The 25,000-nt window shown below is 40.4% G+C and overlaps 1 protein-coding gene across 2 annotated transcripts in view; it reads left to right on the top strand.

The window, feature by feature from the left end:
* Nucleotides 1-25,000, top strand: part of dync2h1 (dynein cytoplasmic 2 heavy chain 1) — a 93,351-nt gene that overhangs the window by 21,262 nt on the left and 47,089 nt on the right. Inside the window, exons 38-68 of one of the 2 annotated variants that reach the window (XM_068584228.1) lie at nucleotides 103-285; nucleotides 513-736; nucleotides 1,105-1,220; nucleotides 3,618-3,817; nucleotides 4,045-4,176; nucleotides 4,409-4,541; nucleotides 4,698-4,905; nucleotides 5,012-5,141; nucleotides 5,480-5,635; nucleotides 5,907-6,166; nucleotides 7,348-7,594; nucleotides 7,741-7,892; nucleotides 8,109-8,253; nucleotides 8,765-8,867; nucleotides 11,003-11,167; nucleotides 12,808-12,932; nucleotides 13,155-13,403; nucleotides 13,673-13,781; nucleotides 14,160-14,273; nucleotides 14,738-14,880; nucleotides 15,347-15,425; nucleotides 15,868-16,031; nucleotides 16,559-16,696; nucleotides 17,825-17,938; nucleotides 18,095-18,255; nucleotides 20,130-20,253; nucleotides 20,406-20,527; nucleotides 20,998-21,084; nucleotides 22,085-22,211; nucleotides 23,015-23,156; nucleotides 24,675-24,784. In XM_068584228.1, coding sequence (XP_068440329.1) covers nucleotides 103-285; nucleotides 513-736; nucleotides 1,105-1,220; nucleotides 3,618-3,817; nucleotides 4,045-4,176; nucleotides 4,409-4,541; nucleotides 4,698-4,905; nucleotides 5,012-5,141; nucleotides 5,480-5,635; nucleotides 5,907-6,166; nucleotides 7,348-7,594; nucleotides 7,741-7,892; nucleotides 8,109-8,253; nucleotides 8,765-8,867; nucleotides 11,003-11,167; nucleotides 12,808-12,932; nucleotides 13,155-13,403; nucleotides 13,673-13,781; nucleotides 14,160-14,273; nucleotides 14,738-14,880; nucleotides 15,347-15,425; nucleotides 15,868-16,031; nucleotides 16,559-16,696; nucleotides 17,825-17,938; nucleotides 18,095-18,255; nucleotides 20,130-20,253; nucleotides 20,406-20,527; nucleotides 20,998-21,084; nucleotides 22,085-22,211; nucleotides 23,015-23,156; nucleotides 24,675-24,784 — 4,662 coding nt within the window. The remainder of the gene's footprint in view (nucleotides 1-102; nucleotides 286-512; nucleotides 737-1,104; nucleotides 1,221-3,617; nucleotides 3,818-4,044; nucleotides 4,177-4,408; nucleotides 4,542-4,697; nucleotides 4,906-5,011; nucleotides 5,142-5,479; nucleotides 5,636-5,906; nucleotides 6,167-7,347; nucleotides 7,595-7,740; nucleotides 7,893-8,108; nucleotides 8,254-8,764; nucleotides 8,868-11,002; nucleotides 11,168-12,807; nucleotides 12,933-13,154; nucleotides 13,404-13,672; nucleotides 13,782-14,159; nucleotides 14,274-14,737; nucleotides 14,881-15,346; nucleotides 15,426-15,867; nucleotides 16,032-16,558; nucleotides 16,697-17,824; nucleotides 17,939-18,094; nucleotides 18,256-20,129; nucleotides 20,254-20,405; nucleotides 20,528-20,997; nucleotides 21,085-22,084; nucleotides 22,212-23,014; nucleotides 23,157-24,674; nucleotides 24,785-25,000) is intronic. The other variant, XM_068584229.1, reaches the window with a different exon arrangement.

Here is a 25,000-nt window from a genome sequence, read left to right on the forward strand (position 1 = left end):
ATTATAATGAGAGCAACACACGTATGCAATGAGAATTTCTGAACACACAGACAAACACACACAAAACACGACTTGTTATTGAGAATGTGTCTGTTTTTCCAGGGTATCGATGTGAAGTCAATGGGACGAATCTTTGTGGGGTTGGTGAAGTGTGGCGCATGGGGCTGCTTTGACGAGTTTAACCGCTTAGAGGAAGCGGTGTTGTCTGCAGTTTCTATGCAGATTCAGGCCATTCAAGACTCTCTTAAACATCACAAAAATGCATGTGATCTGCTCGGCAAAGAGGTTTGTAAATAGGAAAAGAGGCAGACAAACACACTGATATTTCCATGTACTGATGCACACATACTGAACACACAATGCACATTTTTATTCTGTGAATAAATCAATTGTTTATTTATCCATTGTGGAAGAGTGAACATCAAGCAATCAAGGAAACTACATTTACGCTACTGTAGTACAAAACATATTACTAATGAGAATAATGTTTTCTACTTCTCTTCATCTTTTAGGTGGAATTGGACCCAAACTCTGGAGTGTTTATCACATTAAACCCAGCAGGAAAAGGCTATGGAGGCAGACAGAAGCTTCCAGACAACCTAAAGCAGCTTTTCAGGCCTGTGGCCATGAGCAGGCCAGACAATGAGCTCATTGCTGAGGTCATCCTCTATTCTGAGGGCTTCAAAAATGGAGAAATGCTGGGGCAAAAACTAGTTGCAATCTTCAACCTGGCCAGGTAGAAATTATTCAGTTCAGTCTTTTTTTTCAGTTATGGTTGAGGTTGGACAAAGTGGTAAATTAAATCTATTACAAGGTAAATAATCATCAGATAACTATTTATACAGTATGTGTAACCTGTCTCATCAATCTGGTATTTTTGTCTGTCTGTTCACTAAATATTTTTTCCTGTTTTTCGAACCAAATCATAATCTGGGTGTTATATTTATATAATATGCCTTACTCTGCCAGTACAATCTATTGCAGTCTATTGATTTTGAGGATAAGTTACGCTCTACCTCCCTCCCCTTAGCACTGCAGCCGGTACTACAGTCAATTCAGACTGTGTGAATATGTGTGAAAATGTGCCTTTATGTGTGCGTCCAGGGAGCTGTTGACTCCCCAGCAGCACTATGACTGGGGCTTGCGTGCTCTGAAGACGGTGCTGAAGGCCTGTGGCAGTCTGCTGCAGCAACAGAGGAGGAGTCTTGACAAGGACAAGAGTAAGACCCCCTCTGGTTATTTTTTGTTATTTTAAGGTACAATATTTCTGTGAGGCTTTTTTTTAATCGTGGAGAGTGACAGCAAAGTTTGGAGAAAGCAGGTGCCTTTTTGGCCATTACCTCGAGTCACATTCATTGCTGCCAAAAGAACGAAGTACCACAATGCAACACATATAGATGCAAACATGTCTCAATGGAGAGTTTATTTGACAGATCGGACTAATGCAGAGTAACATGATTTATTGCAGGATCTACAATCACATTAAGGGCTAAAAAGGGGCAGACTTTTCATTCTTGACAAACACGACACCAGATAACTGTTAACTTCTTCCTGCCTGAAGTTGTGCTATGGAACATTGATAAAAATGAAAATGAAAAAAACAAAAATACAAAATAACATATATGATCCATCTTTCAATGACACACTTAAATGGTCCTGCTGCAAATGCTACGTCTGGTCAAAAGCTTACTGGAAAATTACATTAGTGTCAAAATAAACGTAGTGTTCCCTCGTGTACAAACCATGTTATTGTGACACTTTATCTAAATGACCTCACACCCAGCTGGCCGACATACGCCGATGTGATATGTCTGCAGTAAGCCAATACAGGCTGACATATTGGCCAATACTAGATCTGCTAAGAAACGTAATGTTCTCAGTGAATCGATCCTTTTGACTGCATAAAACACCAGCAGAATACATCATCAATACATATTTAAGCGATCATTCTCAATAAGTTAACCAATTTGCAACAATTGTCCCAGTAAAAATGTGTTCTATATTTTGTTATTGCTATTGTAAGATATTTTGGTGAATACATATAATATTTACATGCTCACTGTCATTTGAAATTAAGATATAGATTTTTTCTGTAATATGAATTACATTTTTTTTCACAGTGTTACTTATTGCACTTTATGGGTCGGGATTGTCAGTATTGACAACTGATAATGAGAGCCACTCAAAATGACATGGTCTGACATGTCTTTGTTGCGCAAAATGAGAATTTATTCATGCTTCAGAGGTGGAAAAAAATAATATGATCATGAAGTAGAAGTCATGACAGACTAAATGACCGTTTGACATGCAGCAGTGGTTTAATCAGCCTAAGTGGTTCTAAGGAAATTGACATTTTGTGTTTTTTTAAAATGTGAAATAAATGTACCCCAAAAGCAGAATAATCATTACTATGGTGTCATGTAATGAAGACTTTTAACATATCAACGTTTATTGTCTACATGTAATTTTTTCTTAAATTCAGACATTTACAATATAACAGAACTGTGAATTACCTGCAAAATACCAATCATGTTGCACTGATCATAAGCTTCTGCCCTAACATATAGACATTTGTTGAGCTGATTAAAAGGATTTCAGGATAAGGTGATAGAAGTGATAACTTGGCTGGTTTGGAAAGGCTTATCCTGTAGACAACAATGTTACGCTACAAAATGTGTGTACGTGTGTACATCAAAAGACTCTGTTTACAAGCACTTTTGCTGACCGCCTGCTGTTGTCCTTGCCGTCTAAAATCTCTAATACTGACATACTATCTATTGAACTTTACTCCAGATGACCCCCTTTAAAAGTTTTCTCCCCTTGTGCCTTTCCCTTGTCTGTACTTTTGTCTCTTTTCTCTAGTTCCCAAACACGCCAGAGTTGTGTTGTTTGCCTCTTTAGTACCTCGTCACCGCACCTCCTTCCCCTCCCTTCTGACCACTTGTTTTACTCTCTCTCTATTACCTGGCTGTCGATACTGCTCTCCACCCACTTGTTCTCACTTGCTGCTCTCTGTTCCTCACCCCCATCGCCCTTTCATACCTCTGCTTTTCAATTCTCCCCCCACTCACTCTCTTTTCATTTCCTTTGCCTTTTTGTGAGCCCATTTTCTCTTTTTCAAATTCTTCTGATCCACCAGACACACCACATCTGACCGACACACAACAACACGCACACACACACACACACAGCACATGCTCCCCTGTCTGGCGTTGAGTCCCCAGGGTTTTCTTGTGCTGTCTCTGTGAGTAGTCTGGCCAAGTGTTCCTCTCTGCTGTGAGAAAAAAAACCCCACCATACTTGTACCCGTAGGGAAGCCCAGGCTCTTTGGAGAAGAGAACATAAGTATTGACAAACTCCTAAATCATTACAGGCTTTGGTAATTAGCACATTTATAACAGGGGGCATGTGCAGGAGCAAAAGAATAATGACTATACAAGTTAACTGTCATAACCTGATGTTGTTGTGTTCATCTACATGGGGGCTTTGCGTCTCTTTCTGCATATTGTCTTTTTTCATCAGTAATTAACGATTTCATAGTTTTAATCCTATTTTTTTTTAATGTCTTTCCTAATTCAGATTGGAGTGTTGAATACATCTTTTTTGTCTCCCTGCAGTTCAGGAGAGTAGTCTGGTGGTGCAGGCATTGAGACTGAACACCATGTCCAAGCTGACGTTTGCCGATATCTCCCGGTTTGATGCTCTGGTCAGAGACGTCTTCTCTGGGGTTATTTTCATGGATGTGGAGGACCAGATACTAATGCATGCACTGGAGCAAGTCTTCACAGAGGCACGGATGGAACTTATACCTAGCCAGGTGTGTGTGTGTATAAAGACATTTATTAATTAGCAGAATAAACTAATATTATTATCATGATACAGGATGTGACCTGGTCCTTGACCATTGTTTGGGATCACTCTATACTGCAAAAAGACTTTAACATTAACACTGAGACACAGCAGTTAAATAGTTTGTGAAGAAGACATTGGAGAAATATACTATTAATTGGTGTTTGTTTTTTTTGTCCTTCACTTTACTTCCAGCTAAAGAAAGCATTGGAGCTGAATGAACAGCTGAGACAACGCATGGGCGTAGTCATCGTAGGGCCAAGCGGAGCGGGAAAGTCTACTCTCTGGAGGATGCTGAGGGCTGCACTCAGCAAGACAGGCAAAGTGGTGAGCAAGAGACTCTGCCTCCTTGGATTTTCATACAGCAAGGCATACTGTACACTTACAATACCTAATTTAATATGAAACTTAAAAAGCATTAAAAGTGCTGTAAATGACCATATTATTGAGCATTTAAAATGGTATGAAAAGCAATTATTAGAATTTATGGGTCAGTTCAATTTTCTTTTTCAATTCCAAATCTTGTGGGCCATCTTCATCTAATGCTGTGTTTTTGTAGGTGAAGCAGTACACAATGAATCCGAAGGCCATGCCCAGACAACAGCTGCTAGGACATATAGACATGGACACCAGAGAATGGTCTGATGGCGTCCTCACACATAGTGCTAGGAATGTGGTCAGAGAGCCACAGGGTAAGAAAAAGACACCTGTCAATGGTGCAAATAGCTCACTGTTGATCAGTAAACTTTACTTGGAACAGATACAGTTAACCTGAAGTAGTTTACATTGTTATACTGCACTGTGTATCGAGAGTATATATCTACAGTATATGTTTTTGTATTTTCTAGGGGTGAGCTCATGGATTGTGTGCGACGGTGACATCGACCCAGAGTGGATTGAGAGTTTGAACTCGGTGCTGGATGATAACCGGCTGTTAACCATGCCCAGTGGAGAACGCATCCAGTTCGGACCCCATGTTAACTTCCTGTTTGAGACTCATGACCTTAGCTGTGCCTCACCAGCCACCATATCCCGCATGGGAATGATTTTTCTCAGGTCAGTGAGCCTCTGCAGAAAAGGTTTCAAGTGTACCGAATTTCATCTTATTCAACTGGCCTTTCTCACTGTTTTTACCTCCCCATATCCCGACTAATAACTTTAGCGATGAGGACATTGATGTGGGTGCCTTGCTTAAGTCGTGGTTGAGGGGTCAGCCAGAGGACTGTTGCACTAACCTAGAAAACTGGTTGGGAGACTACTTCCAACGAGCCCTGGACTGGGTCATCAAACAGGTAAACTTTGCCTAATCCTAGTTTTATGCACTGGCTCAAAAACAGTTAAATTGTGTCATTGTGCTGAATCTTAAAAAACTTTCTGAATTAAATAAATAAATTACCTTGACGTATACTGACCAGTGCTCATAATAGATGTAATTGCTGACAATATAAGAATGTGATAAGACAGAGTTTCCAGCTATCATATGCTGTGAAAACACTTGTTTGCTGGGAAACAAAGATTTGGGTATAAATGTATGCCCAAATGTTGTTTGCACAAATGTTTTTTCATTCATTTAATTCAATTTTTTATTCAACATTGTATATGCCCATCTCTTCTTCTCACCTTTCATCAGAATGACTTTGTGGTGGAGACTAGTATGGTGGGTACAGTCTTTAATGGTCTATCACACCTAAGGGCTGTCACAGAGAGAGGTCAGTTCATCGTTGGTCTTCTTAGAGGTTTGGGAGGAAACCTCAACCTCAAAACAAGACAGGAGTTTGCCAAAGAGGTAAGGACTCCTGAGTCTTTTGTCTGGGCAGATGGTGACCATAAGAACAACTTAGTTTTAGTTTTGAAATTGTATTCATGTATAACACTTAAATAATTGTTTCTTACATTACGTGTTTTCAGCTGTTACTGATAAATACAAATGGAGGGATTAGTCATCCTTTCAGTACTTAAATAGGATATGCACCTGGTGTAGAATGTCTGTTATGCCACTACTCAGAAAGATCAGTCCTGGTCTGAATGTTTTCCCTTATTTTTTTGTACTCCTGTAGTTGCTGAGCTGGGCCAGGGAAAGCCCACCAGACCCCAAAAAACCACTCGATACCTACTATGACACTGACAGCGGCCATCTAGCAGCCTATACATTCCATCGTCCCGAGGGTCTCTCTCTGGAACAACTCTCTCATGCACACACACTACCTGTTATTGAGACTCCCGACATGCAAAGAGGTTTGCACTGCTTCTCCCCATGGCTCACAGCTCTGCACAGGCAGCCCTTTATGGTGGTTGGACCCGAAGGCTGCGGAAAGGGGTAACTACAAACACATGCAGAGATGCATGCGCACACACTGCACAAGCATTTGAAAACAGTCATCATACAGAGCATTTGCGCACACACTTGCAATATTATGTATATGGTAACACTGTGTTTATAAATGTATGCATAATCACACAATTGAACACAAATCCAAAATCTGAATCAAAACACAAAAAGACAGACCTTTTGAAAACGCCCATTAAAATGTACTAAACTCATCTCACTGACTGGAGTACTGAGTAATTATTACATTATCTCACGTTCACTCATTTAACAGCATTACCGTGATTGTTTCATATCATTTATAAAGTGTGAGTCTCTGTAAAAAGTTTAAACAGACACTTTTCTCTGCAAACCTCCTGTTGGTCTGCTTGTAGAAAAAGGGTTAGTGAGGTCACGGTGGAAGGATTATGGATTGTCAGGCAGAGGCTGTCAAATGTGGACACTCAAAGATGGTACAAGCCCACAATCAAAACTGATATGAAAGCTTCTTTAATTCAGGACTTGACCTTTCGTGTGAAGGCGCTGACAAGACAGAATAAAAATCAGATCTGCATAGTGCATGTGTGTGTGATGTATGTGCTCTGGCGGGTTTATCATTGGACATTGAGACGTTGCCTCAAGAGTAACTGCTTCCCTCCCCAAGGGTTTAAGGAACAAGGCTCACTAAGTGTGCCTTTCACACTCCAGTTTAGTCTCACTCAATGTCTCCTTTTCTCGTCTTCTTGTCTTGCTTCACTCTCGTCTGAAAGGTCACTGTGGCAATGAGGCACCGAGTTTGTCAGCTTACTCTTCTAATAAAAGAAAATCTCATTAATTTACACACACATACACTGGACACAGCAAGCATGCATATGCATGCACATAATTTATTTTCCAATTATTTCCTCTTTCTGTACGCCCCCTCAGAAATGTCTCTTTGCCTTTGGGTCTATTCTGATAAACATTGTTCTCTAGATCCCAAGTGACCCTTTTGTTAAATACAGCGCAACACTAATTTCTTTCCCTCATAATTTCCTGCGGTCATCTCACCAATCTAAGCATATGTGACATGTATAAGAGTGATGGCATTTCTAAATTTGACTGACGTTGTTAGATCCTGTCTGGCCAGATCTTCTAAAAATAAGTTTCTGTGTGTTTCTTGACCTTTTTTCTCTTTATTATTTTGTGTCCAGGATGCTCCTGCGTTACGCCTTCTCGCGGCTGCGGTCCACACAAGTCGCCGTGGTTCACTGCAGTGCCCAGACCTCATCTCGCCATGTGCTCCAGAAGCTTGGTCAGACCTGCCTGTTGCTCAGCTCAAATACCGGTCGAGTCTTTAGACCCAAAGACTGTGAGAACCTGGTGCTCTACCTAAAAGACATCAACCTACCTAAACCTGACAAATGGGGAACCAGCAACCTCACTGCCTTCCTGCAACAGGTAGAGAGGACACATGAAGAAAAGACATACACATAAGTTACTAAAGTAGTGACTGAAGGATGGATGTTTCTCTTGCTCTCTCGTGCTCTCTATCTCTTTCGCTTATAATCTATCTCTATCTCTTTCTATCTATCTCTCTCCTCAAGGTTTTGACATATAAGGGATTCTATGATGAAAATCTGGATTGGGTGAGTCTTGAGAACGTCCAAGTGGTGGCCTCCATGTCAACAGGGGGTGCTGTCGGGAGCCATTCACTCACCTCTCGCTTCTCATCTATAGTATGTGTCTGCACTATAGAGTAAGTATGGTGCAAATGTACTTTTTTTTGACATTACTTGTCACATTTCCAAACAGCCTGCAGTTACACTATGTATTTGTGTTCCTCTAAAAAAATGTTTACCACATTATCATGTATCCATCATATCTCTGTTTCACTGTTGGTCTCCTCTAACGCTGACCCTTTCTGTTTTTCCATCATCCATTTTTTTCTCTGCCCCTTTGCCTCTGCCTTTAGCTATCCAGACAAGGAGCAGCTGCAGACTATCTACTCAGCATATCTGCAGCCAGTTCTCCAGCATAGCCTGGGCAGCCAGGCATCCTGGGCCAGCACAGGGAAAACTCACCAGCTGTCTGGGTCTCTTGTGCAGCTCTATGAACAGGTATTGACTTGGGCAGTATGTCCGTTGATGTTTACATTTTATTTTAACATATAGAGCTCAAATATTGAATGTATAAACGTAAGCCTATATGGCTCCTTTATTTAACTTTAGGACATTACTGTGCATAACACTTAGTTCAAGAAAGAAATGTCAAAGAAATTATTATGTGACAATTTCTAGTAATAATTGGATACATTTCTTTGTTGTCTCTCATGGGTCTCAAACTGTAATGCATGTAAAGGTTAGGTGAGAGGGCAGTTTCAACAGAACTGCAATAAACTACTGAATTACAAATACTTTTTAACAGAACCTTTACCTACCCATGGGATGTGTTTAGAAAAGTGTGTATATATGACACATAAATTAACATAACATAGCAGTACATTTTGGCATCCATAGTTGCAACTTTGAAATAGCTTAATTTGCTATTCGCATATTTTCAATTCCCAATTAGTTTTGTCCTTCAGATATGTATGTCATCATCCATCTCCTTATTTATTTATACTTTTAGGTGAAAGCCAAGTTTACAGTGGATGACCACAGCCACTACCTATTTACCCCCTGCATCCTCACAGAATGGGTCCTCAGCTTGCTGCGGTATGATCTCACTGCAGGTAAATAAACACACATGCACGAATGCACAAATATTATTAGGTGTCTGAGTCTATTAAAACGTTAATAAGTGTCTGAGCACTTTTTGACAGGAATAATATTGATGTTATAACTAGAGACACTCAAACCTTCTCTAAGCTAAGGAACACATGTAAACCTCCACAAGGACCAATGCATTTTCAGAGCCACTAAAGTATGCAAACAAAAGACGAACATTTGAATGACCAATAGATTATCTACAAAATCCTTAGTCTTCAGGTAGAATACATTTTCTGCCGCTAAGGAACATACATCATTAATAATTGTCAGTTTTGATCCCAGAATCAAAAGAAGAGCATCACATGGTTTTGTATCTTGTCAATATTCTTTTAGCTCAGAGTAACTGTCTCCAACTTTCACCTTTTTCTTCATTAGATATCTCCTCTCTTTCCTCACTTGCTCTCTGTCACTTGTCTCTCTCACCCTCTTTCATCATCCTCTCCCTTTTCTGTCCTTTCATCTCTCCTTCTGCTATATGTCCCTGCTGTGATAGTGAGTCCAATCGTTTATTTTAATCAAACACGTCAGTGGACAAACTTCTATTTTCCAATGCTCATCATTTTTAACTTCCTCTTGCATTCTTCCTCCCTCTTTTCCCCTTTTACCGCTTACCTTCTATCTGGTATGTAAAAAACCTCTCTTCATCTTTATTCTGTGACTGTGTGTTGTGGGGTTTGAGTGTGCATTTGACCACAATATATGCATTTAAAAAATATATATATATATATAATGTGATGATATTTTAAAGTTGTTTCACAACTTGTTTACAGTGCCCCCAAAAGTTAAAACAAATTGTTATTTCTGATTATGATTTCAGTAAAATGTCTTTCAAATTTAATTGGAAATCACCTCAAGTTTTAATTTGTGCCCAAAACCAAGTGTGAATGTATGTGCGTATGTGTCACCATGTATGTTATGAATGATAACCAATATATTGGAATTGCTGATGTCATCAGGTAATTTAAGCTTCTTACAGATATATCAGTGTCATCAGATATGTCAGCCAATAAGTAAAATAAAAATGCAAAAGGTAAAAGGTAAAAAAAGGGTTGCCTTTCCATTGGTTGTCGACCAAAGACCAAGGCCAAGTTCTACAGCTCTTGGTTGTGATTCTTTTACAACCAAAATGAAAAATATAAGGGGGACCTTAGACATTCGATGATTAGATCTAAGGAGCCTAAATCTGCTGCCAATGTCATGGACAAGAATAAATGTATTATTCAGAGCACTCGCATAACATAGCGCTAAGCTAAAATCAGCTGTGGGAGGCACGTAGAAACATCTGTTTGTAGCACTAAACCAGCTGTTTGCAGCTTGCGTCTCCCTCTCTCGTTGACTGTGGCTTCACTTCCCTGTCGTTTCCCTTCTGTCTGTGCATTGCTACAATTCAGGAAAATGACATTAGGACCAAAAGTTGTCTTTCTGACGCTATGTCTATTTATCGCAGGCTATTTAGCACTATTGATTGCTCTGAACATCGTTGATCCCCAAGATTATCATTTATCGGCACAACTCTTGTGTTATATAAACCGTTTTTTTTTTAAACTCAAGTGTTTTTCATATGAATACCTCAGGTACTGGAATTATTTGAAATCCAGCGGCATAGAAAATGTTTAGCATTAACCTTTTGCGTTATTTATGGTCTTTAGAATAAATGTTGCTGGTACATTGTGTCTTTGCTTGACTCTCTTCAGCTCTTTTAGTATGACCTCAATTGTGGCCTGTCCCTGTAGCACACTTTTTAAAAATGTTTTTGTTCCTAGGGGATTTTGGTTAATTCTGTCTTTACCCTGGAAGTGCTTTTGTCATGCCTAATTTCACCAAAAATAGCCCTTTTTACTCATGTTGATGCCTGAGTCACAGTGCAAATACTGTGTTGTGTCTGTGTCTGTCCTTTTTAAAACTTAAACTATAACAAAATACTTGATGATGTAAGGGAGAAAATTATTTCCCAGCTTCATCACTATAAGTGTTTACTCTTTCTATTTCAAACAAAATCTCATGAGCAAAAAGCATGTACACGGCTTGGGTATCCTGTTGGATATTAATATTAATTCAAATATGTGTGTGTGTGTATGTGTCCTGTGTTCCCTTTTAGCTCAATCTAATGTGACAGACAGCGTGTTGGAGGTGGTAGCATATGAGGCCAGGAGGCTGTTCAGAGACCGACTGGTTTCCTCCAAAGACCTTCACACTTTTGATAACATCCTCTCTTCTGTCATACGGGGAGACTGGGGTTCGGACGCTCTCGACAACATGACAGGTATGAAATAGCTTTATTTTTGCTGCCACTCACCTTCAATGGAATCACACACACAAAACAACTGTTTGTAGACTCCAATGGATTCCACAGCCAAACATCAAGGCAAAGCAGGAAAACATCAATTACAGATGGAGTACTTGATGCAATTCATGCCAACATTTTCAGGCTGCCATTCATACCTGAATGAAACCTTTGCTAGGCTCTAATCTTTGGCAGTTCTGCATTTAGGGCAGTTTCCCAGATAATGGTCTGTTTGCTCACTTTAAACCACCATTTTTTTAAAATTTGGTTTGATTGCTCCACACCACTTAAAATTGTAAACAAAACAAAGTAGTAAACAAAACAATTTCTTCTTCATTGATCAAACATATAGTGTTACCAGTTGTAATAGCATTCTAAATCCTTGGTTGTAGCATGGGTGAGGTGTTGGCAACTGGCTTTAAACGCTGGCTGGAGCTGGCAAGACTCCAATGCTACACTTGCCTGCCAAATCCTAGTGTGAGATAAATGAGGACAAAGTCAAAGCCGAATGATGGCTCTTATTGTCCAGACTGTCCAGGAGGTCTCCTCAGAACACTCAGAGAAATGAGAGAAGACCATAAATATAGAGCCTCCCCTCCATGCATACAAATGTACAGTATGTTGTAATACTAATAGATCCTGTGCTTGGTAATAATCCGTACAGCAGTACTAGAAATATGTGACAAATGCTGGCATGAGAAAGCCATAGCCAGTTTTCTTCATGCAAATGTATATATTAGAAGACAGAATTAAGAAGACATGCAAAGAAAGCTGGTTTAATAGAGAGGTGTTCGAGATCAGGTCAGGCCTGCTAAATGCATACAATGACCCATCTATGACCAAGGCCCTTGCTACTGTTGAATGAAGACCTGCAGTGCTGCCAGTTAGACTAAAAGGATAATATATATATATATATATATATATATATATATATATATATATATATATATATATATATATATATATATATATATATATATTTTTTATCACATTAACACATTTAAAGCATGCATCTATGTCATATCAAGAACCAATTAAAAAGTTAAAACTCAACATTAATGAAGGAGCATGCTAATAACACCAGTGCTTAGATCCAAAGAGACATAAAACTGCAATATCCTAGAAGGTGGCACATTGTAATGATTGCAAGTGCAATAGCTTTTTTTTTCCTTGAACATCCCTTCATCTGTTCGCCCTTCTAGGCATTGCGTAGACTGCTGGGTTTGAACACAAGCAGTCTGCATTTATGGCTAACCCGGGAGAGAGTATCAGTTAAAGGCTAGTGCTTCATGAAATGAGTGAGAAATGCCTCTTCCAGATTATAGCCAAAAGTGCAGACCGCCTGCAACACAAACACCTGCCTGCTTGTCTCGAACATCTGCTATGCAATCTAAGGGATCTGAAAAGAAATACAAATTCCTAATGCACAGGTTGAACCTTCAAACACACATTTTATCACACTGTCCCATGTAACTGGAGTTTCTTTTTATGACAGTACTTTCCTCTATATTCCTCAGTTTGTGTATTTTGTCTCACCTGTGAAGACAGTCTTTATATAATCAGATGTACACATATGCAGGTGTGTTATCAACTGTCTGTAATAGTTCCCCTGTGTGTAGACGGCTTTTATGTGACCTGGGGAGCCTCTGAAGGGGCTGTGAGGGCTCCAGGCCAGTCTCTACCTCCTCATGGTAAACAACTGGGACGTCTGGATTCTGCTGACCTGAAACAAGTTATACAAAAGGTAAACAGCGTTAAACTTGTGGTGTGGTGTATGTGGTTACTTCTGTTGGATTAGGTATGTGTTTACTGCTTTTATCTTTGTGCCTCAGTCTTTCGGTTGTTTTTCTTTGTCTTTGTGGTCATAATTTTCTTTCATTGTTTTTGTTGGGATGTTTGTGGTGCAGCTACTTACCTGTGTGTGTGTGTGTGTGTGTGTGTGTGTGTGTGTCTTTCCTTCCTCTAGGGAGTAGTGCTGTACAGCCGTGATAACAGGGAGCTGGATCTTCTTCTGTTCTGGGAAGTCTGCGACTTTGTGTCCAGGGTGGATCGGGTTCTAAGCCGACCCGGTGGATCTCTGCTTCTGGCAGGCCGGAGTGGAGTGGGTCGGCACACGGCCACATACCTGGTGTCGCACATGCATGGGTACACATTGTTCACGCCCAAAGTCTCCCGGGGTTATAGTCTTAAGCATTTCAGCAATGACCTCAAGACGGTAAGTGTGGATTACTTTTTTTATTCGCTTGACTGTTGTGCCAATTTACCCGATTGTTGCAGATTGTGCTAGATAATTGGATGTTCTGGTGAACACAAGTGTTTTTTTACATTTATATTGCCAGATTTATTGTTGAATACCACCTTCAATGACCACCTAAAACATCAATGCACAGCTAGCTTGCTAAAGGAACTTTGGTGTCAATATACCTGTGGTGTGTCATGTTTATATGTATATCAAACATATATATGTGTACTGTATACGTGTAGGTGATGCAGCTGGCAGGTCTGGAGGGCCAACAGGTAGTTCTACTTTTGGAAGACTATCAGTTTGTTCATCCAGCTTTCTTAGAGATGATCAACAGCCTGCTGTCATCAGGTGCGTGATGTTGATGGTCGTTTGTTTTCCCTTTCTACAGTGTTAGAACAATTTGACTTGTTAGACCTCAAGGAATACAACTTCTGTTAAGGTTAGAATATGGATTAGGTTAATGTAGGTAATAAATAAAATGTTTGATATTTTTGGAAATGTTCATATTTGCTTTCTTTTGTGTTTGTAAAATGTGTGTTTGCATGGAATATTTTTAATGTCAGATATATTCTGACCTACTTTTGAATGTGAACCCGTGAACTGGTAATTTTAGCAAAACAATTCTACACCAATCAGAAGCTGCAGTTTTGATGTGTCCTGGCTCCACTATCTTGTAATTAGTTTATTTTATTATTTCTTTGTATGCATGTGGATGTTATGTTTCAGGTGAAGTTCCAGGCCTGTACACTCCAGAGGAACTGGAGCCTCTCCTCTCCTCCCTCAAAGATGCTGCTTCGCAGGATGGATTTACTGGACCAATCTACAATTACTTTTCTTATAGTTAGTACTTTATATCCCTCCTTCTGTCTGTTATTCATTATTTTGGTCTGTTCCCATCTATGTGCTACATGTTATACTCTGATCCTCTTCTCACTGTAAAAAATCTACAACACATGTCCTTTTATATCCAATGATTGTTTAATCTGTTCTGTTCTGGGATTGTATCAGACTCCCTCTGTGCAGTAGTGTGTTTACTGTGGCTGAGGTCGCTGCCAGAGAATACAATCAGTAGCTCTATTATTGTCAAAGTATACCAACAAAAGACTAAAACTCTGTCAGAAAGGTACAAGCTAAAAGGGACAATATCAGTGAAACAAAACCTACTGCCTGCATTTACATGACCCCTTATCAGTTCTGTTTCCCTGCTGTCTTGCTTGGTCTCAAACTACATTTTTTTCACTAACTCTTCCACTGTATTTATTCTCAAACTACTGTGTAAGTCTGTGTATATCACACCCCCGTAGGGATTCAGCAGAACCTCCACATTGTTCTGCTCATGGACTGCTCCAATTCTAACTTCACCATCAACTGTGAGAGCAACCCAGCTTTCTATCGCAAGTGCTCTGTCCAGTGGATGGAAGGATGGTCCGAAAGCAGCATGAAGAAGGTCAGTGAAGGAGGATGATTAACATATACAGTGACGAGATCAAAACATAATACAGTTCTCGCCAGTGTATAAGATACATAAATCTTGCAAGAAGTGTTGTGTATGGATATGTACTTATGCCTGGAAACAGGCTTGTCCTCCCTAGATTTTTATCATATCTCTGTTGAGCAAACAATAACCCTCCTGTAACCCCTTACATACTTCTAAGTATTTGTAATTTACAAGTATCCAGTGGCTTCATATTCAAATATTGCCCCTTATCATCACACATTTTGACCCTCCTGTCACCAAAGAGATTAAGAAGTTAATTAGTATGTAAAAAAAAAAAAGAAATAACTGTGATACCTGGAATTTGAAATTTTAGACTGGAAAAAAATAAAATGCAGTTGTTTTAATGTTTTTCATTCATGCGTCAATGCTTTCCATCTGACTTTCACATCTGGTCTGTGAACCTTTCGCTGGCCAGATCCCTGAGCTGCTGCTGGCAAAGACCGAAGGAGGAAGGGAGAATAAAAGGGAAAAGGACACAAAGGGCAAAAGCTCAGGTGGGAGCTCAATGTCCTTTTTAGTTGGTCTGATGCTATGTCATTTATAATTATGCTGATTATGATAATATATCTTTTAGTTCATCTCTGTTATGTCCATAAGTATAATTGTACTTCTTTTCTGTGGATTTAATTTAATCTGACAGTCATCTAGTTATCATAATTACAATCTTAGTACTGTGACGTCAATAAAGTGAAAATATATTTTATTGAAAAATAATCAATGTTTACATATATAAAAGCAAACACTTCACCACTGGCAGAAAGGTCACCATGCCTTTGTACCTTAAAAATATAACTTCAATTTACTTTTTCATTAACAGGAATTAGACGCAACGAGAAGCCTATTAACATAGTTTCTAACTGTTTTATGTTATGTTAAGTTAACCTCCTGAATTCAAACCAATTTGTGCTCACACGCTTCTTTGTCCTCTTCTCCCAGCAGGTTCTGATCAGGGAGACCTGTGCCGTTTGTTCCTGATGGTCCATGAATCATGCAGGGACCATGGTGCAACACCCAGCCAGTACATGGCCTTTTTGCATGTTTACACTGCATTATTTAGCCGGAAGCAGAGCCAGCTCACAACGAGACAACAGCATCTGCAGGTACAACATCAGCTAAAGTACAAGGTCCTTATGCACAAACAACTCAGATGCATGTTAAAGCACTGACACCAAGTATTTGTTCGATTGTTGTATTTACTCTTCAGCAAAAGGCATACACATTGTTTTTGTGTTCCTTAAAATATGAAAGTAAAAGCATGTTGTTTATCAGTCCGTTAAAGAATAATTTATGGTGTTAAGCACAGATGTATCGGGTAATTAGAAGTAAATGGAACAGTCCTAAGTAGTATGCACAAATAGAATGGGGCAAACAATAGCACGATAATATGCATTTCAAACAGATTTTACCAACTGATAACCATGTACAACAGTTTGTTTGATTTATTAAATAGCAAATGTTTCGAATAAAGAACAAAGGCTCATTGTATCTTATATTAATCAGAAATGCAGTATCTGTAAGTGCGCACTTGCCATTAGAAATATACGCACTGTTGATATTACATTTTCTAGGTTACGTTTTTAACCAACTTAATTTCATGTCACATCCAATGTTTGACTCTTGTCTATAGGCAGGTGTGTCCAAGCTAAATGAAGCTAAAGCATTGGTGGACGAGTTGAAGAGGCGCGCTGCAACGCAGAGTGCGCTGCTGAAGACTAAACAACAGGAGGCAGATTCTGCCCTGCAAGATATTACCACTTCCATGCAGGTGTGTGTGCTTGTGTGTGTGTGTGTGTTTGTTGCTGTATGCACGTCAGTGTGTGGAACTTTGAGATCATGCGATGTTTCATGTCTACTCCAAGTAATATCTATCCTCCCTTGAACTTGTATTGCATTCCTCTCCTCTTTTTGTATCTTATTGTTTCTTCTCTTCTCTTGCCTCTTTTCCCTTCACTCTTCCTATCCTCATCCGCATTGTGTTATACAAGCAACTTTTTCTGGATTTCCCATGACTGTGTCTCCCCTGCTGTGAAGTCTATTTATTTAGTTGTGCATTTGTTTGTTCTGTGACTTCTCATCCAGTGTGTTTTGCCTCCTGATATCTAAGTTTCCATTTCCTCCTGCTGGCTCTGTCTGGAGGATGGATGTGTGGATAGATGTATAGGCGGGGTGGGGCGGGGGGACCCTGTTCATTAGTTATGATATCCTATCTTTCTCTCTGTGGGGAATTGCCTTTTTGAGTAAGATGGAGGGAATGAGGGAGAGTGAAGGAACAAGAAACAAGAGAATGAAAAAGTGTCAGCAGGCTGATAATTAACGACTAGACACGTCCCTTTGGGCTCTCGCAGCTATGTCTCCTGTAGAGATGGAGACAGCAGGAAAGGAAAAGGTAGGAAGACTGGGTCACATAGATGAAGAATGGAAACAAGCAAGATGGAAGACAAGCTTGGGGAAGCTGGAGACATTTAGATTATGAAACAACGGAGGAGAAAGGGACTTTACATTTGGAGAGGTAATCGGGGAAATATGTAGTATAAAATAAGGGGTCAAGACTTGATGGGGAATTGGATGGATGGGAAGACAGTCATTGAAGATATTATCTTGAGATAAAGGAGCATGGAATGTGATAAAATGGACAGATTATATGGTTATAGAGGTGAGAGAGATTCATCCACAATGTGTATGGACTTAAACCACAGTGTGGATCCACATCATCTACACTTGCTTTTGTGTCTTACTCTGAATGTTCCTAAACCAAATCTTTACTCAAAGAAGGACTGGGGTTATATGTCTGATGCATCTCAGAATTGATGCAGTGACAAATAGACATTTTTAAAGTTGTTTTAGATTTTCAATACAACACAGTGAAATTCAGATGATCCATTTGTTTTTCTAGAATGCTAGTGACCAGAAGACAGAAATGGAAAAGATAAAAGGGAAGATGGCTCAAGAAGTGTCCAAGATTGAAGAGAGAAAGGCCAACATAGATCATGAGATGAAGGAAGTGCAGGTAAGTTTGACTTGTGCTGTCATTATGAAATTATGTTTCAGTTACTAGAAATACACATACATACAACTGCCACCATCTTCAAACTTGACTTTAAAGCTGTACTTCCCTTTATTTACCTCTATATCCCTCTACCTTCCTCCCATTGCTGCCCTCCAGCCTTTGGTAGATGAAGCAAAGTGTGCAGTTGGAAACATAAAGCCTGAAGCTTTGTCTGAGATTCGCTCCCTCCGCATGCCGCCTGATGTCATCAGAGACATCCTGGAGGGGGTACTGAGACTGATGGGCATCTTTGACACCTCCTGGGTCAGCATGAAGAGGTGAGACGTTGAAGAGATGGCAATAATTTGCAAAAGGATAGACAGGAGAAGGGGCGAAAATAAGAAGGTTGGATACCGTAGATGGAAGAAGAGAAAGTCTTTGGGAGTAATTAAACTAACAAAGATCTTTAACACCTTTTAGGTTACAAAAACATGTGTGGAGGTGATGGGGATGGAAGTGGACAGAGAAAGGAGAGGATAAAAAACGAGAGGGGATTCTGTTTTTGAAAACAGTTTGAGTTGTTTTCAGTACAGAATATTCTAATTTGTCATCTCCTCCAAGCTTTGATGTTTTCCCTACCCCTTTTGTATCTCACATACTGATGTATGTATGCTGCAGTAATGTGTCAATGTAATGCCTTTTTGTGTCAATCCATCCATTCTTATGCTTACCTGGGGCTGGGTCGCGGGGGCAGCAGGTGTTCCAGATGTCCCTTTCTCCAGCAAAGCTTTCAAGCTCCTCCTGAGGAACCCTGAGGCGTTCCTATGTCAGACGAGATATGTAATCCCTCCAGCGTGTTCTGGGCCTACCCTGGGGCCTCTTAATAGTTGAATGTGCCCAGAAAACCTCTAAAGGTAGACGTCCAGGAGGCATCCTCATCAGATGCCTTAACCACCTTGGCTGGCCTCTTTCGACACGAAAGAGCAGTCTATACTTTGATCTCCCTCCCGATGTCTGAGCTCCTCACCCTATATTGTATCTAGGGCTCAGCCCGGACACCCTAAAAAGGAAGCTCATTTCGGCAGCTTGTATCCACGGATCTTTCATTCATTAGGTTACAACCCAAAGCTCATGACCATAGGTGCGGGTCGGGACATAAACAAACCGGTAAATCAAGATCTTTGCCTTTCGGCTCAGCTCCCGCTTCACCACAATGGCCTAGTACAAGCATGCAGCACTGATGACGCTGCACCAAACCGCCTGTCCATCTCACGATCCACTTTACTCTCACTCATGAACAAGTCCAGAACCCACATGTAGACTAGATAGGGGTGACATTAATTGTCCCTAGAGCTAGTCTGCGATGCCAGGGCTCGGCATAATGGGCCTGGCTCATGGTAGCCGGGCCTCATGTGCCAAGGCCCGGCCACCAGATGCTCGCCAGCAAGCGCCCCTCCTCGGTTTAGCTCCAGAAGGGGGCCCTGGTTTCCCTTTTCCGGCTGAGGCGCAACAACTCGTTTCCAGACGATTTATCATGGGTCAGTGAATCCCTTTTAGTCGAGCCCCTCCTCTGAGACTAGTTTGCCTTAGGAGACCCTTCCAGGCGCTATTGCCTCTGACAACACAGCTCTCCGGGTCACTGGGATACACAAACCCCTGCCCCACATTTAGGCCATGATTCAATGGAGGATTGATTTGTCTATCAATTCTGATTTAAATTGGGCTTTTGGTACTTGTCACTCATGTGACCGTCGGCACCTTTAGAGGGGATCAGACAGACAAAAATAATTCTGCCCTGCTAATGACTCATGTTAACTGGGTGAGCAGACTTCGCTTTGAGCACTGCAAGTAACAAAGAGAGTGTGGTTTGTGTGTGTTTTGTGTGTGTCTGTGTGGGAGGCAAAGTAAGGGAGGGGGGGACAACTCTTCATTAGTAACAAAGAGAATAAATTGCAACTGTTTTTGGTTAATTAGAGATGAAAGAACTTTAAGGTTCCTAATTTTAGGCTTGAATTACCATAAATGTCTTTTACCCAGTTTCTGGATAAAAAGTCACTTTATTCTTTCTCCCTCTCAAATGATCACTTGCACACCTATACATGTAACATCAGACTCTCACACACAATATTTATTTGCTTTATTTCTCGCCTGCTAATGTCCAATCCTCTCTCTTTCTTATTTTTTTATTTTTTTTTCCTCTTTTTTTCTGTAGTTTTCTGGCAAAGCGTGGTGTGCGGGAGGACATAACTACATTTGAGGCGAGGAACATCTCCCCTGATATTCGCCAGAGTGTGGAAGAGCTGCTCAACAGGAACAAAGCCTCCTTCGATCCCAAGGTCAGCTAGCCACAATAGCATAATAATAATTCATGAATGGTTGGTGGATGTTGTGTATCCCCTGTTGATTGTTGGTTGGCTGAAGATGATATTGTGGCTATTATTATAACTGAGTTGTTTCTGACTTGTAATGCTGTTGTTGTTGTGGTCAGAATGCAAAGCGTGCAAGTGCAGCAGCTGCTCCCCTGGCCGCCTGGGTCAAAGCCAACGTCCAATACTCCCACGTCCTCGAGAAGATAGGACCACTGGAGAGAGAGCAGTCTGGACTACTGGAGTAAGAACCCCCCCACCACCCTCACCCCCGCTTTATGGAACGAATAAAGCTGTAACAATTAGTTGGCTAATTGTTTGCACAATTAGCAGAAAAATAGTATTTTAATATTCCATTAATTGTACAAGAGAAAACGTATGTCGATGTCTAATCGCTGTTGACGGTAAATGTAGTCCACTAAAGTTATACATTCTCCAGAGTGTGTTATATTGACATAGAAAGCTGATTTATCCTGCTGCGTAGCCGTGCCAGTAATTTTGCTACGGCTACAAAATAGGCAAAATAAGCTCACAAAAATCAATTAAGGAAATGTTCTTATACCTGAACCTTAAAATACATCTGTACACTTTCTGAACTCATGTTTTCTCCATACATACATTTAACGATTTACATAGACACTCTTGACACTATTTTTGTGTGTGTGTGTGTGTGTGTGTGTGTGTGTGTGTATGTGTGTGTGTGTGTGTGTCCAGAAACCTAAGAAAAACGGAGAGTAGGAAGAATAAGCTGGAGGTCCAGCTCAACTCTGTTGGAGCCAAAGTCAACGAGTTGAAAGAGAAGTATGCCTCCCTCCAACTTTCCATCTAATCTTCCAGCCTTTAATCCTTCCATTTCCACTGTAATTCACCTGTGACAAAATCTTATGGTAGTTACCTTTTAGTAAATGTGTCTTAGAATGTTTTTGTAAGAAACCAGTAAAATGTAGTTTCAAATTGTGGTGAAAAGCACAAACAATTGATTAAAGCTGCAAGCAGCGATGAAGGGCCTTCGTATCTTCCTGCTCATCAGGGGTACTGGTTGGACGCCAATTGATGCCACAAGACACAATGAAACAGCAACAATGTGTTGTCAGAAACAGTGTTTCAGGGGTGTTGCAGGGCTAAAGTATACGGGTGTGGCTGTGAGTCTAATTGGTATGTCTAAATTTGGACACTGAAGTTAAAGCAACTTTCCATTTATTTGCTTTGTGATTTAAGGAGCTTTTTTGCCACCATGACAACAATGTTGCATGAAAATGCAAAAATGTGCAATCAATCTGAGTAAATTTGAAGGAGCAGTTTATTAAAGTACAGAGTTTAAAAGGCTAGAAATGGTCTCAGGGCCTTATAATAATGCCTGGTGGGCTTTTCAATTTTCTGTAGGCTTTACATTGGCCAGTCACACTACTCATCAGGTCATAGTTCACACTGCAGCTCCAACATCTTCTGCTTTTGCTTTTTCCAACCGTCTGTCATGCCATTTATCTTCTTACCCTTCCCTGTTCGTACTGTCATTTCTTAAATGTGTGAGTTGAACTGAAAGATTTCTCACTATTCCTCTCTTCTCTTTCCATTGTATCTTGGCACATCTCCTCCCCTCAACTCTTAGTATATTGTCTTGTCAGACTTCTATTCTAACTTAACAGAATGGAAGGAGCTACAAATGATTTATACATCAGTGAAATGACTATATCTATTCAATCTATCATTGGTAGATTACATAAATATCAGAATGCCATTCTGTATACATACTGTATACATACTTACTGGTCTCTTTTCCTCCTCCTCACTCTTTCCTCAGGTTTCAGTGCCATACTACAGAGGCAGCAAAGTTGGAGGCTGAGGTGACAAAAGCTCAGGACACGATCACTGCTGCCCAGCAGCTTATATCACAACTGGATGGAGAACACACGCGGTGGAACGCACAGGTAGTTTGATGTATGAGTTTGTTGACGTGTGTATTAGTGTGGGAGGTCATAGACATTTACTAAGAATGGGGCTCATTTAACATGTAAGAGCAACAGGAGGTGTGTGTGTGTGTGTGTGTGTGCGAGCGTGTGTGTGACAGAGGGATGTATCCTGCTGTCTTTGGTCCCTTCTGGCTGTTTTTACTCCTCTCTGCAGCATCTGTCTGCACCTTAATTAAAACACTCAATCTCTTCCTGACACACACACCCTCACACTCACTGCCTCCCTCAAGGCCCGCACCAAAGAGCCAGTTTACTCTCTACTCACGTATTTCCATATACTCACACAAACACACTTCATCCGTAATGCTTTTGCACACTATGCAGTAGCTGTGGTTTTGCTATATGTGAATGTGAGTGTTTCAAGGGAAGGAAGAACCACATAGAGAGGGGTACACAAGTACAAAATGGTGCAGAAATAGATGCATGTTTTGAGTGGAATATGGCAGGAGTAGACCATGAGTAGACCAGCGATTACATGGTCCTGAAAATCTGCATCCTCGGATATGTGGGCATTAAGTAGTCATAAGGCTTGACAATTAAAACGGGTGCGTAGTCGTTGTGCATGTATTATCCCCTGCAATGTTATTAGTCTCAAAGGAATCCTGCTCAACATAGACATTACGGCAGTAATTTCACACGAGCATAAAAAGTGTTTGACTGTGTTCCTGTAATTGTCAGTAACTTTCAGTGTAGAGCTCTTTTGTCATTCTCTATTCCTACTATTTTCACCCTAATTACCTGCCTGTCTCTCTTTCTCTCAGATGTCTGAGATAAAAATTGAATTGGATACGCTCCCTTTGAGGGCGATGCTTGCTGCAGCCTTCATCACCTATCTGTCTGCAGCTCCTGAAGACCGTAGAAGACACTGTCAAGAGACATGGATGGCTCAATCTGGACTACTGAGTAAATGGACGCCTTCTAATACTTTAGGCGCCAACATTTGCCAACTCCTTTGCTAAACAGTCAACACAAACACACTGTTACCCACACGCATGGCACAATACACTGTGCTGATACATATGGTATATATACAAAACTTATATTATATTTATATATATATTAGGGCTGTGAAATGATAAGAATTTTTAATCAGATTAATCACAGGTTTCTGTGGATTAATCATGATCAATTACGTATTACCGATATTCTCTATTCTATATTTTTGTAAAAACATAAAGATTTATGATAAAAGACTGATATATACATTGTCATTTATACATTGGGGTGCTGTTGTAAACAATGCAGCTACAGGCCGTCATGTGAACCCCGTTATCGTTTCATCCCGCTCCACAGTCGAGCATCTACGCGATCTTTAGCTCATAAAAAAAGAAAGAGTCATGCTAAACTACCAAAAAAAAGTTTGTGGCTGAAATTCCAGTCGATTATTGATGCGGCGATGTTTTATGCCGAACTAGTTTCTTCAGAGCGTAGCAGGATATTCGTCGCGAATGGAGGTGACGAGGTGCTCAGTGTTGCCAGATTGGAAATGGAGAAGTATTGTACCAAAGGCTCAAAATAGTGGTATTTGGAGGATAATTATCGTGCATCTGGCAACCTTGAGATTGGTCGACCAATGACAGTTCTCTCTACCGTCAGCTCGCGCAAGAACATGAACGTAAGATACCAATTCAAAACTTGTAAGGGCGTAATAACTAGTTTGTGAAAGAGAAACACAAATATCCAACGAGGCAAAATCCCGGACGTTTTTGAAATCCCTGCCGGACGCATTTTTTATGTCTAGAAAAGAGGACATGTCCGGAAAAAAGAGGACGTCTGGTCACCTGGTAATTGTCATTACTCACAAAAGTCAGCGCCACATGTTCCGTAGCAGCCAAGTCATTTCCCTTTTTGTTCTTTCCAGCTTCATACAGCTCATTTTCTGTCATGATTGTGTGTCTTTGCGGTCCTTTGATGCTCGGGTCCCCTGTTGCCACTTGCAAAACAGTCATGTGAGAAACCTAACAAGTACTAGCATTAAAACACACTCACTCATTTAGTTTTACAGTATTTAATAACCCCGTTTTTAGCACTCTCTGGATTTTACTTGTCAAATGCCAAGCATTACCACCTTAATTTAGCAGCTGTTCTATTCGGGTATTAATAGTTCATCCTCACAAATTAACCTGTAAAATGTGTGCTTTTCGTTCAGCACTCATTTTTGTCTTGTTAATAGCTCTGACCATATCATTCTGCTTGGCACTTTCTTTCCCAGAGGGCCTCAGCATGTAAATCTCAAACAGCTGAGTCATCCACTTGACCCCTTATTACTTCGAAATCGTTGCGTCCATCGAATGCCTTCCTGGCAAATTGGTTGTCAAGATAATTTGTTGAGTAATAAAATATGTAAGGTACCGTCGATGATGGTGTACCTGTTGTACAACAAATAAGCATGTGCATTTGTGTTGTGTGTGTTTTTATCAGAGTTTGACTTGCGGTCGTTCCTGTGTTCGGAGAGTGAGCAGTTGATCTGGAAGAGTCAAGGGCTACCATCTGACGACCTGTCCATGGAGAATGCACTTGTCATACTACAGGTTAGACATCAATGTCTCCCTACTTTAGTTTTAATTCCCTTGATTACAATTCTGCTTTGTCACAGAAGGATCTATGCTATTAAGGGAACTGTATTTAACATTCTGAACATTGATGTAGCTGCAAACTACTATTTGCTGGAGAAGAGTAATCTCTACCAGTACAGAAAGAAAGTAGTTCTCTCTGTGTTGGAATCCGAGCTATCGTTGCTTTGTTGA

This window comes from Clinocottus analis, unplaced genomic scaffold (assembly GCF_023055335.1).
Source record: "Clinocottus analis isolate CAN_PGR_092001 unplaced genomic scaffold, fCliAna1.0.p SCAF_2, whole genome shotgun sequence".
Lineage (NCBI taxonomy): Eukaryota > Metazoa > Chordata > Actinopteri > Perciformes > Cottidae > Clinocottus > Clinocottus analis.